The 12,665-nt window shown below is 34.8% G+C and overlaps 1 protein-coding gene across 8 annotated transcripts in view; it reads right to left on the bottom strand.

The window, feature by feature from the left end:
* Window positions 1–6,489: 6,489 nt before the first annotated feature.
* LOC137238561 (glutamate receptor ionotropic, kainate 2-like) overlaps window positions 6,490–12,665 on the bottom strand; it is a 61,741-nt gene continuing 55,565 nt past the window's right edge. For 5 of the 8 annotated variants that reach the window (XM_067763722.1, XM_067763721.1, XM_067763724.1 and 2 more), the window contains 6 exons: window positions 9,434–9,710; window positions 9,168–9,369; window positions 8,787–9,012; window positions 7,101–7,213; window positions 6,891–7,040; window positions 6,490–6,827 (listed from right to left, as the gene is read on the bottom strand). In XM_067763722.1, coding sequence (XP_067619823.1) covers window positions 6,651–6,827; window positions 6,891–7,040; window positions 7,101–7,213; window positions 8,787–9,012; window positions 9,168–9,369; window positions 9,434–9,710 — 1,145 coding nt within the window. In that variant the 3' untranslated portion in view covers window positions 6,490–6,650. The remainder of the gene's footprint in view (window positions 6,828–6,890; window positions 7,041–7,100; window positions 7,214–8,786; window positions 9,013–9,167; window positions 9,370–9,433; window positions 9,711–12,665) is intronic. The other 3 variants (XM_067763723.1, XM_067763725.1, XM_067763728.1) reach the window with 1 other exon arrangement.

Genomic DNA, 12,665 nt, shown 5'->3' with positions numbered 1-12,665 from the left:
ACTGATGCCATTTTGCACTCAATAAATTTGTTTATTTCTGTTTAAATGCACAAAATTAATTTTACAAAATTTTGCCAAAAAAATTAACATCAAAATTGCCGATGCACGTACTTGTATTTTGACAATCTAGGCGGCCAAAACTATTTTAACGTTTTTTATAGTCTTTAATACTTTTATTCATCATCATTCAGACAATGGACTTGTTTTATTGAACTATTAAATTATTAACCCTTAAATGACCGTGGTATCTTTAAAGATACAACCATTTTGTACTAGAATAAATAGAAAATGAAATTTGTTTTGGGTATTTATAGGTTAAATTATATAAAATAGACATCATTATTAATGTTTTAATTATTTATTTATCAAATGCCAAGTTTCATGGAAAGTTAATGCAATACCACAGAAGGTGTTAAATAAAACACATTATTTGAACCAAAAAAAATATTTAATTCAATCAATAAACGTACGTCAATAAGAACTAAAGCAAAATGAAACAAATTAAAGGAAAAAATTACAAATTTTCATTATCTGATGAATCAGATTCGTTAGGTTGGGCCGGAATGAGTAAACTTAACCTTTCAGGTAAATATGATTTTAATTTTCCTCTTTTCACATTTCTAGTGCTGCTAAATAAAGGGTCTGAACTAAAAAAAAGTCCATTAAAAATGTCTCTATTGCAGTTTTCTCGGGAAAATTTTCTTGCGAAGTCTTGGCGGTAAGTTCTAAAATGTTTATTCCCTGCTTCTGCAGCCTCCTCCGAAAGTTGCCCAATAGGCACCAATGCATTTTTTATGATTAATACACCATGCACAGGTATTTTGTGCATTGTCGGTGTCATCGGCTGCCATGGTCATAATTCAACGTACAACTGAGCTGTGTCAAATGCATATTTATCATACTTCTCCGAGTACACTTTATCTCCGCATGAAATTGTCTCCAATATGACTTTTAACCGATAAATGAGATCATAGTTGATTCCGGTTATTTCAGCATCTTCGAAAAATCTCCTGCTTATGTTACCATCATTCGTGTTTCCAAAGTTAGCTTTTGACATATCAACAAGCAAGCCAGTCTCGTTACGGAATCTCTGTTGGATTTCAAGTTTCCTGTCTTTATCGAGCATTTTTTCCGCTTCTGTCTTTCTTTCTCTGTATTTTCGAACAGGCAACTTGTAGGCAAGATGGAGAATACTCTCAAAGAGTCCTGTCCTGGCGTGCAAAACAGATAAACCAAACTCAAGGCATTCGTGGTTAATATCGCGCTTTAAATGCAGCTGATTAAAATCTTTGGATGTATCGCCACAAATATAGCACTTACTGGTAGAAGTTGTGCCAGAAGCAGCGTTGCACACTTTGCCATCTACCATTGTCATGACGAACACGTGACTGACTTTAAAGGTTAAACTATTTAATTCTAAATCCGTAGCTGACAGATATTTCAAAGATTCAGTTACGAACTCAATTTCCTCTTTAGTTATGTCCACACTTTCTTTCATAAACCGGAACCTCAAAGGACGACAAAAACGAGATGAAGAGGGCGTTGGATTTTCCCAAATCACTTTTTCCACAGACTAACCTTAATGGAACAAAACAGGTTTGGAAAATATTTGAATCACAATCAGTATCACTTTCTTGTTTTTGTTTAATCTGTGACTGCTGTGAGCCGTCGCATCCCCATTTACAAATAAGTTTCAGGGACAATCTTTCTTGTTCTTTAAATGCTGAAAGAACTACTCCCAAATAAGTTAATAAGCGTTTCACTGTAATATCGACCAAAGGGCTGTAAATCACATTCGGCACTAGTGCATGTAATTCTGATAGATTCAGTAGGCGGATACAATTCATTTTTTGCTTTTTGAATAAGTGTGTAGCAGGGACAAATTTTTTTACATGTGTTCCTTATAACTTCTACTGAGCACTTGCTAGATCAGCATCAATCATTATTTTCAATGCTTGCATTGGTGATAAAGAGTGGATTTCTTTTTTCCCAGTGTTTGAAAATGCCTTTTAGTATTTTGTCGCACGTGTCGGAGAGTTTTGAGTGTCTTTTAATACTTTAGAAGCATTTCTCTTTCCACTTTTGATTAACTCTACTGAAGCAGCATGCATAATCAAGTCTTTGTCCTTTACTGTAGACCTGAGTTCTGCAGTTTTGCGTCTTTTCAGTATTGCTGCAAACAGTTAATTCAAAACCTCCTTCCAACCAAGACTTGTACTTTGATAGGAAAACATCTTCCTTTTTATGTACTTGCTGCCACTTTTTCTTGATTTGTGAGTATTTTTCACTTGACAAAAGCTCCTGTTGTAAAAAGTTTAATTTTTCGTCCAAATTTGGTAAATTCTGAGCTTGCATGCGGTCGAATAGGTATTTTCGAGTCACAATTCGAATACCTGAAGTGCCTTGAGAACCTTCAACAAACCAAAAAATAACAAGCATAGAAAAGGCTTTTAAAAAAAATTGTTCCATGAAACTTTTGAAATTCCACAATTAATTAATCTGCGGTTTTCTGCGGCTAATTCTACTTTATTCTACATCTCAAAGCATATGTACACAATCTGAAAAAGAAATTCAAGCTTGGACGGACTTGGAACTATAACTTTCAGCTTAACAAATAAAAAAAAATATGTGTAAAAAATGCACTATTTCTCCTTATACAGAATTCGATAAATTACGTTATTAATGAACAAAATCTATAAAATATTTATTAAATTTGGAAAAAAACATATCTGAAGCTTCAATTTCCATCATTAAAACGAGACATATAACTTTAAATAAGTTAACTTTACTTTTTTGAAGATTTGTTGTTTGCCGAACGCCGAACGAGATATGTGTATTGTGATAAGCAATTAACTTTTGACTGCCAATACGGTGGTAGCGCACGCGACGAAAACGCGTGAGAGGGGGTGGAGTGAATACTTTATTGTGTTCTCTTTCTATTTTATTCATTATTAAAATAAATTAATGCATTTTACAAAATTGACTTTCGGTCGTCTAGATTATCAAAATACCGGTATGTGGGATGCACCGATAACACTGCAAATCAGCTGATTCGAACATCGCTTTTATTTACATTCGAAAAGAGCAAAAGCAATACGGTTTTATGACACCAATTTAAATCAATATTGGTTTGTAATTCCGACAAAACGCAAAACCGACTTGGATTCCATGACAGCCCTTAATAACAGGGTTTATTCAGCTGCATCAAGCAGTTGCTTGCCGTTTGGGAACAATTAAGCAGGAACTGCCTGTTCGGCATCCCGATTTCCTCTTTAACATAAAGTACTTACGGGAGGCTATGTAGATGTGTCATTACGAGCCATTCCGCTAGAGTTTTGAGTACGGAGTTTTTATAGACTTGCACTTTCTCCAGTGAGAGTAGTGTAGATCGGAAGCCCATAGGAGCGACGGCTAACACAAGAACTTTGTTAGTAGCTCGATTTATCTTCACCAAGTGCGGGCAACTTGTTGGTTTTCTTCATTTTTCTGATAACGTAGGCATTTAAAACGCAAAGCGAGTTGCCGGGCACAAACGACGGGATGCCCGTCCGCTTTCCTCGTCACCCCATCCCCTTCAAGTAACAAGTTCTAGCAACAAAAGTATTTATGTATAAACAGCGACTAAAGAGGATAGCGTCTTTAAAAAGTCGCTCGATAAAAAACAACAAAACCATATATCGTTAGCTTAATGTGAAATTGTGCTAAGTCACTTTTTTTGAAAAATTGTATTTTAATGCAGTTTTAAAACTGAATTCAAAATACAACGATCACAAAAAAAAAAAATATTTTAATTTTTAATTTTTTTGTGCTGTGGGCAATGATGTGTAAATGTGCTAAGTCGTCAGCTGTGCAAAAAAAATGTGCTAAGTCAACCAGTCAATAATATCAATCTGAATTACTAGTCATTTCTTTGTACGCGCATTTTATTTACTTATTTAATTCATTCAGTCTAAAAGTACATGCTTTGTTGTTGTTGTTGTTGTTGTATTAGCGATAAAGGCACTTTGCCGGATATAGATCCGCTACGTTCCGGTAACAAAGCACTATTAAGTACTAGCCCGACCATCTCGGGAACGATTTATATGACCACATTAAACCTTCCAGGCCATCCCACCTTCCCCACCCCCCTAGCTCCATGAGGTACTTGGGGTCGCCAGAGCCTCGGCTGTCAATGAATCATGATACGCCACGGGTAGGTGAGGTTGACAATTGGGTTGGAGAAGCTATATATTGCACTGGCAACCCCTTGAGAGGGTTGCGAACACAACCCCTTGAAATTGGATTCACCCAACTGAGACATGCCTTTGGTGTGTGATAAATGCTTTGCGCTAACCATAATCTACTTAAATTTTTACATGTCGATAACTACATGCTTTCTTACAGACTAGTTAAAAGTAGAAAACAATTCAAGCTTAAACTTATATAAGCTGTTATTAAAATTAATAACACTACTGAATCTATTTGCTATGTAGATGTATAGTCCTAGTTATAGGTTCATTCATAGCATAATTAGTTTTATGAGTTATTTCGATAAATAACACAGGCCGACAAAATTCAACCATTATTCAGACCCAGAAACTAGACTATATATTTCCGAAGGTTTATGATGCGCTGAATCCAAATCTGGCCTTGCTCTATCAGCTCTGGTTTTTGAGATATCCTAACCTTAAAGTGCAAAAAACACCGTTTTTGCCAATATTTGAGGTTATGTAGCCTTGCAGATGTTTTCTTTCACCAAAATTAAAGGATGGGATCTTTGAATACAAGTCTTATTTTTTCAAATGGCGTTGAGTTTGCTCAAATATCATTTCTTTCGCTGAGATATCGCATTTTGAAATTTTCATGTTTCCAAATTTCCCTACACCTGAAAATCGATTGAGTTACATAGACATGATATAGTCGATTACTAATTTTCTTGAATGGAGTCTTATTTTTCTTAAAATTTGGTTTCACACCATAAGTTTGGTAACTCACCACACACCTACACTATCTAACCCTTGGGTACCACACACAGCCCTAACCCCTAGAAACCACCCCTATCATACCGCAAGCAGGCTAACCCACTGGGGAAAGCGATTACTCGCATATTTTTCCTAAAATAAGTCTTGTTTATCTAGATATCTCACACCAGAAGTGGGCCAACCAACTTAACTATTAACCCATTAACTTCCGTATCCCCTAACCCCTAGAAACCACTCCTACCACACCACAAAATTTCAAAATACGATATCTCAGCGAAAAAATGATATTTGAGCAAACTCAACGCCATTTGAAAGAATATGACTTGTACGTAAAAATGCCACCCTATAATTTTGGTGAAAGAAAACATCTGCAAGGATACAAACCTCAAATATAGGCAAAAACGGTGTTTTTTGCACTTTTAGGTTAGGATATCTCGAAAACCAGAGCTGATAGAGCAGATTTCATCGCATCAAAATCCTTCGAAAATATATAGTCCGGTTCCAGGGTCTGAGATGCTGTCAGCCTGTGTAATCTATTATGCCGAAGATCACGCAGTGGAATATATGGAATGAACAAATTAGATAAATCGGAGCAATTCGTGCTAAAGTTTATTACATTATAGGCAAGCATGAGTCATGCAAAGCCTGAAGTCCAAGCAATTTGTAACTCCTTGTATGTGATGGGAGCCGTCTGGCCAGTGAAGCATACGTAAAGCAATATTTGTAAAAAAATTTTGAACTCCCTCAATTTTATAGGAGTTAGATTCATAGAAAGGATCTCATATTATTGAGCAATATTCAACACCACTTCTGACCAAGGATAAATAAAGTGCATTCAATGTCATAGGGTCCTTAAAGTCACTGGTGTTACGTCTACTGAACCCAACCATTGCAACAAATTTTGAAAAAATGAAGTCAGTGTGACTAAAAAAAGAGAGTTTGGAGTCAAAAATTACACCCAAGTCTTTACTCTCTTGACAACGATTAAGAAATTTAGCATTTAGTTTGTAGATAAAGCATGTGACAGTTTTTGTTTTTTTTGGAATAAGACACAACACAGTATTTGTTTGAATTTAAAAATAAATTATTGTCTGCGCACCATCCGCCAAAAGAGTCCAGATCAGAAAATAGTTTGACAAATAAATAGTATTTTTTGTCAAATATATAGTTTTAGTGCTATATTTCAATCATTAAAGGGGAGGAGTGATGGGAAAACATATTGAGTACAAAGTGCTAAATCAGGAGAAAAAATTTGTTTTGAGTGAGGAAATTGTGCTAAGTTATAAAATAGCTACTGGGTTGGCATACATGATTTTTATTTATTTTTTTCAAAGCTTCTACACTCAAAAGCATTGCAATTAAGGTATCACAGTTTTGAAAAAAGATGGGTATTTCAAAAATTATTCAGTTTTTTTCGTCTCCTATAAAATTTGTAAAAGTTGACTTAGCACATTTTCACATTAAGCTGACGATATGTAGGTATGTATGTGTACCAAATTTTTTATTGAAAATGAAAACAATTTTAAAATAAAAAAAATGTTCTATTTATTCGTTATTTATGTATTTCATGGTGGAGAACGTCATCAAAAAAATCTTATTTAGCTTTTGTTTTAGCTAAACTGATGAAAACCGATAAATACAAAATTCACAGACAAATATCTCGAATCCTATCCCGGCTTTTCATTTTCGTTAATCATCACTGTCTGAACTCTCCTCAACTTCGGAATCAGTAATTATCGAATCGATCGAAACAAGTGAGTTTCGACTACGCGAATATACAGATTGTACAGTTTTCAGTAAGCGTTCATTGCTTCCGAAGTCAATTGCTATACGGAATTCCTCAATAAGTGCAGCTTTAAAAGGAACCTGGTTGAAATAAAATTATAGTAAGGATATACATTTCTGGTTTTTGTTTTTATAAATACTCACTTCATAATATCTGGCCTTCCTGGCAACATATATAAACCACATCACTACCCCATAGATAAGAGACAGTCCGCTTCCAACACCGAGAACCAGGTATACCCCACCCAAATTGCTCAAATCCAAAGGCTTAGCATTGCTGTTATCCGATTGTTTCTAAAATAAGACTGCGTGACAAGAAATTTAATTAAAAAGTACGTTAATTGATTTTCATACATTGCAAACACCGGCTCCAACTTCATTCCACCATTTATTTTTTAAACGAGCTAAAACACCCTGCTCTCGAAGTTCTAATAAAGCGTTGCTAAATTTGTAGCTGTACGGCCAGTCTGTAAAACAATTGAAAGATATAAAATTCAAGTATGTACTTAGATAACACAAAATATTGTATATAAAATCTGCAGCGTGAAAATATATTGACGTGCCATCTAGATATCTAGCACTTTCTAGGTTTTTACATTGAATCCCTTTATAAAAAAAATTAAGGTGTTACTTTTCGTATGGCCCGTTATGTAGTCAAATCCAATTACCGCTTATTTGACAAAGAGTATCGATCCATTGGTCAATATAAACTACTTATTTCTAAAAAGAGTACACTAAAGTAAAACAATCCCTCAATTTTTGACCTAAATTGGAATCCTCTCAATGCTATTAATTACGTTTTTTTTTTTAATTTGAGTCGGTTTAACGTTTAAACTCAACTTGGCAATAAGTCTAAAATTTCATTATTGTTTTATATCAAAACCAAAAAGTTTAAACTTGCTGCTGAAAATCTAAGAAATCGGAGCAGTATTGCTGTTGCGGTCAATTTAATTTTTTAAAGCTACTGCACTTTTTTTTTAATAAATAGTTCGACCACAAAATTTCAACGTAGATGATTTATTTTTTGCATTTATTTTTTACAACTTTTTTAAAATTTCAAAATTTTTGCATTTTGGGCTGGTTTTGATCTCTTATAGTGTTGCTAAAAAGCCCAATTATTTCTTTAAAACATGTCTAGGTAATTTTGTGGGGCAATGTAAATTTTTTGAAGCTTTTGGGTTCCATCGCGCTGCAGTTTCAAAGCCCAAAAAATATTAAGCTTCACGTTCCCTGTACACGGTAAGGAAATTAATACCCTATACTATGGGAAACACTAAAAAAATAGAAAACGCTTCGTACTTAAAAAAAATAAGGAAAAGAATTAAAAAAATAAATATTTACAGAACGAAGTACGGGCCGGGTCGATTTTTTGTTGCTTTTTGAACGGAAAAATATTATGGATGGAACCCGCAAAGTGACCTGTACATTTTTGGGTTCTATTTATTGCAACATCAAACAAAAAAAAAAAATCCTAATAGGCCCATAATGCAAAATTGTGGAAAGTTGAAAAAGACAAAAGTTTATCAGGAAATTTTTTAAATTTTTTTTGCACGTTGAAATTTGGTGGTAGTAAAATATATTAAAAAAAAAAAGAGCAAAGAAAAAAGGAAAATTTCGACAACCTGTGTCATCGCAGTCCGCTCAATTCTGGTCACTCATTTTGCACATTTTGTATAATACATATATCAACTTTTGTGGATTTTGGAGATATCTGGTTTTTCTAGTGGGAACACTTGGCTTTAGACACAGACTTTTCCGCAAGTAACTGTTTAACCTAAACAAGCGCTGCTGCGGTATTTTTATGTATGGCGAAAACCGAAATAACGGAAGGGCAACGCTGAGAGCATATGTAATTTTTAAAGACCCATAGAAAGTGATGTTGATTTCGATGAAAAACGCGCCGATGTGTATTTCGTTAGATTTCACCGTGAGCTCTGAATATGCATAGAAGGTTCTTCTTAAGGGACAAAAATATTGAATTACAAATAGTAATCTTGGGTATCCCCTTTAAATATATGTATGTATGCCCTTAAATCTTACTTTTTACCATAGCGATACCATATCCTTTTTCATCGAGCGGCTCACCAATCTTCATCAAATTACACTCTCTTACAATATTATATTCAATTGATGTAGATTCCATCAAAAAGGCAAATGTGCTACTTGATTTAACTCGTTCAACTCCTTCCTGATTCGTTTTGAAAAGTAAATGGGGATTTTTCGTCATGAACTCGTTCATCTTCTTATACGTTTCATGTTCTGAGGTCTAAAGGAAAAATATTATTTTAAATTTTATAGAAAAAAAAATAAAAACTACATATAAAGAACCAACAACAAAAAGTAAAATAAATGGGAAACCATTTATGCGATTGATTATTGAATAATGCGGATGTTCCAGTTTAATATAGAAATGTCACTTACCGCAAAAAAATTTCGCGTTGAGCCTGTCATTTTAGCGCCATATTCTACGCCACCTTTGTTTTCAGCGAGATCTTCGACGCTATCGATTAGTCCAACAGGATTTTCAATGGTAAGAAAAGCAGCTAAATTAGCTGTGTATGAAGAGAGTATTATGAGAGTGAAGAACCACCAAATAGATGCCAGAGTTCGAGTAGAAAGCGATCTAAGTATATTATAATTTGTTTTATATACATGAAACTGAAGTACTCGCATACTATTGAACTTACTTTGGTGCTATCTCAGAACCTTGCTGTAAAAATGCACCAGTTGTAAACCAAAATGAGTTATTTAATGTAAACTGATTTTCTAATTCCTCTGGCTCAGCAATGCATGGATATGGATTATCCCACTCCGTAGGTGATAAACGTCCTAGTATGAAAAAACAAAACGATACACCAATGTATACCAGACCTAAGTAAATCCACACTTCTCCAGAGAAAGGATCCATGAATGAAAAAAGTTCTGGTGGTGCTTTTTGTGGTTTAATGTAGAGGATCGCAATACCTGGTTGAAATGAACATGATTCAAATAAAAAAATTAGGGATGTTGAGTATATTTTGAGAGAGTTGATTTCTCTGGCACAAAAAATAAAAAAGTGGTCTGCATGCAGAAATGCATGTCCATAGATGAGTTCAAAGCATACCCCATTTTTTTGTAGGCCGTTTTGTAATACGTTGCACATTCCACCTCATAAGTATCTTAATAAGTAAATTTGCAAGTACAAACTAATCATCGATATATCGACTGCTGAATATCACCCTATCTCGGCTGTCGTTCTAAAACCGCCCTATCTCAGCTTTTGAAAAACGCCCTATTTCAGAATTGGTTTGAAAATATGTACACATACATATATTATACTCCCATATTGGTATTATACATATGTATTTCGACTGCTGAGTGGAATATCACCCTATCTCAAAATTCGGTTGAACAGCGGCCTATCTCAGATTTTGTTTCAAAAACTCGTTAACTGAATTCAAACTCAATATATTTAGACATTAGCTGCGTGACGTTCCACTCAGCAGCCAATATGCTCGCAATGAGTTTCGAACTCCAAATCAAAAAAAGACAGGCTACAAAATTGTTGTGTTTGTAGCATCATAAGTGGGACAAGAAAACATTAAAATTTAGGTACATCCCCTTATCGAAAACAAAAATAAAAACGGTTTCAAATCCCACTCCCGGGAGAAAAGGCTTTGAAGAGATTCACAAGGTATAATCGGAACAGCTGTCGACTTTTCCGTCCTGATGTTACGTTGTTTAATTTTTCCCCAAAATAATTAAAAAACAAGTAAGGAAGGCTAAGTTCGGGTGTAACAGTATATTACATACTCAGCTGAGGCCTTTGGAGACAAAATAAGGGAAAATCGCCATGTAGGAAAATGAACCTAGGGTGACTCTAGAATGTGTTTGTACGATATGGGTATCAACTGAAAGGTGTTAATGAGTATTTTAAAAGGGAGTGAGCCTTAGTTCTATAGGTGTACGCCTTTTCGAAATATCGCCATAAAGGTGGACCAGGGGTGACTCTAGAATGTGTTTGTACGATATGGGTACCAAAGGTATTCAAGGTATTAATGGGGGTTTTAAAAGGGAGTGGCCCCTAGTCGTATATGTGAAAACGTTTTCGAGATACCCACCAAAATGTGGACCAGGGTGACCCAGAACATCATCTGTCGGGTACCGCTAATTTATTTATATATTCAATACCACGAACAGTATTCCTGCCATGATTCCAAGGGCTTTTGATTTCGCCCTGCAGAACTTTTTCATTTTCTTCTACTTAATATGGTAGGTGTCACACCCATTTTACAAAGTTTTTTCTAAAGTTATGTATACTTTGTGTCAAAAAAAACAAATCCAATCACCATGTTTCATCGCTCTTTTCGTATTTGGTATAGAATTATGGCAATTTTTTAATTTTTCGTAATTTTCGATATGGAAAAAGTGGGCGTGGTCATAGGCGGATTTCGCCCATTTTTAATACCAAGATAAAGTGCGTTCAGATCAGTACGTGAACTAAGTTTAGTAAAGATATATCGATTTTTGCTCAAGGTATCATGTTAACGGCCAAGAGGAAGGACAGACGGTCGACGGGACGCAGCCGCGCCCAATTTGAAATTTTCTTTTATTTTTGTATTTTATTGCACCATATCATTACTGGAGTTGAATTTTGACATAATTTACTTATATACTGTAAAGATATTACATTTTTTTTTTTAAAGTGGGCATATTCGTCATCCGATTTTGCTAATTTTTTTTGGCACACATATAGTAATGGGAATAACGTTCCTGCCGAATTTCATCATGATATCTTCAACGACTGCCAAATTACAGCTTGCAAAATTTTAAATTACCTTCTTTTAAAAGTGGGCGGTGCCACGCCCATTGTCCAATTGTTATTTTTCTGCGTCATAAGTCCGGCTTTGGTAAAGAATTATCGCACTTTTTCAGTTTTTTCGAAATTTTCGATATCGAAAAAGTGCGCGTGGTTATAGTCCGATTTCGTTCATTTTAAATAGCGATCTGAGATTAGTGCCCAGGAACCTACTTACCAAATTTCATCAAGATAACTCAAAAGTTACTCAAGTCATCGTGTTAACGGACAGACGAACGGACGGACGGACATGGCTAAATGAATTTCTTTTTTCGCCCAGATCATTTTGATATATAGAAGTCTATATCTCTCTCGATTAGTTTATGCCGTTACAGGGTACCGTTATGCGAAAAAAAATTAATATACTCTGTGAGCTCTGCTTAGCTGAATATGAAAAAAAAACATTTGAGCAGCAATATATCGGCACTCATGGTGGAATCACAAGGTGAAGTAAATAGAAAAAGACCGAACATATACACTATCTGAAATGGTAGGGGTGTATTTTCAACGGTCAGACGCGGGTAAAATTTTTACCCGCATTTAAAAAATTCAGAGTAGAAAAATAAATGGCCATTAAAAACTGCGTTTTGCTGCTTAGCACTGACGGGTTTACGAGGTTAAATTACTGTTAGCTTTGAAAAAAATTAAAAACTTATGCTAACTGAGGGCAACTTCAACTGCAGTTCAAATGACAGTTGAATTCATGATGTAATTACCAAGATGCTAGTACTGAAGCAAGCCGGATTCATGTATTGCAAATTATATTTAATATCAAAACATTCCTCTAAATTTAAAGGGGCTGCTTTTTAGGTAAAAACAGCAACAGAGACAACAGTTACAATGTTTATCATATTTAGAATACCATGGTTTTATCGAAATTATTACATATATAAGTTATAATACGAAAGTTTTGGTGTTCTTGCTGGAGGAATGACAAAATATTTCTCAAAAGTCTTGGGTAGCACTTCCCAAGAGAAAACACTTGGTTCGATATAACCAGGGCTGTTCAAAATTTTTTAATATTAAAGTGCGAATCACAAGTACATCTACAAAATTATATGTACACTGAAACTCTTTTAAAA

Source organism: Eurosta solidaginis, chromosome 1 (assembly GCF_040869045.1).
Source record: "Eurosta solidaginis isolate ZX-2024a chromosome 1, ASM4086904v1, whole genome shotgun sequence".
In the NCBI taxonomy this organism is placed as follows: domain Eukaryota; kingdom Metazoa; phylum Arthropoda; class Insecta; order Diptera; family Tephritidae; genus Eurosta; species Eurosta solidaginis.
This window is presented reverse-complemented; position numbering and strand designations above follow the sequence as displayed.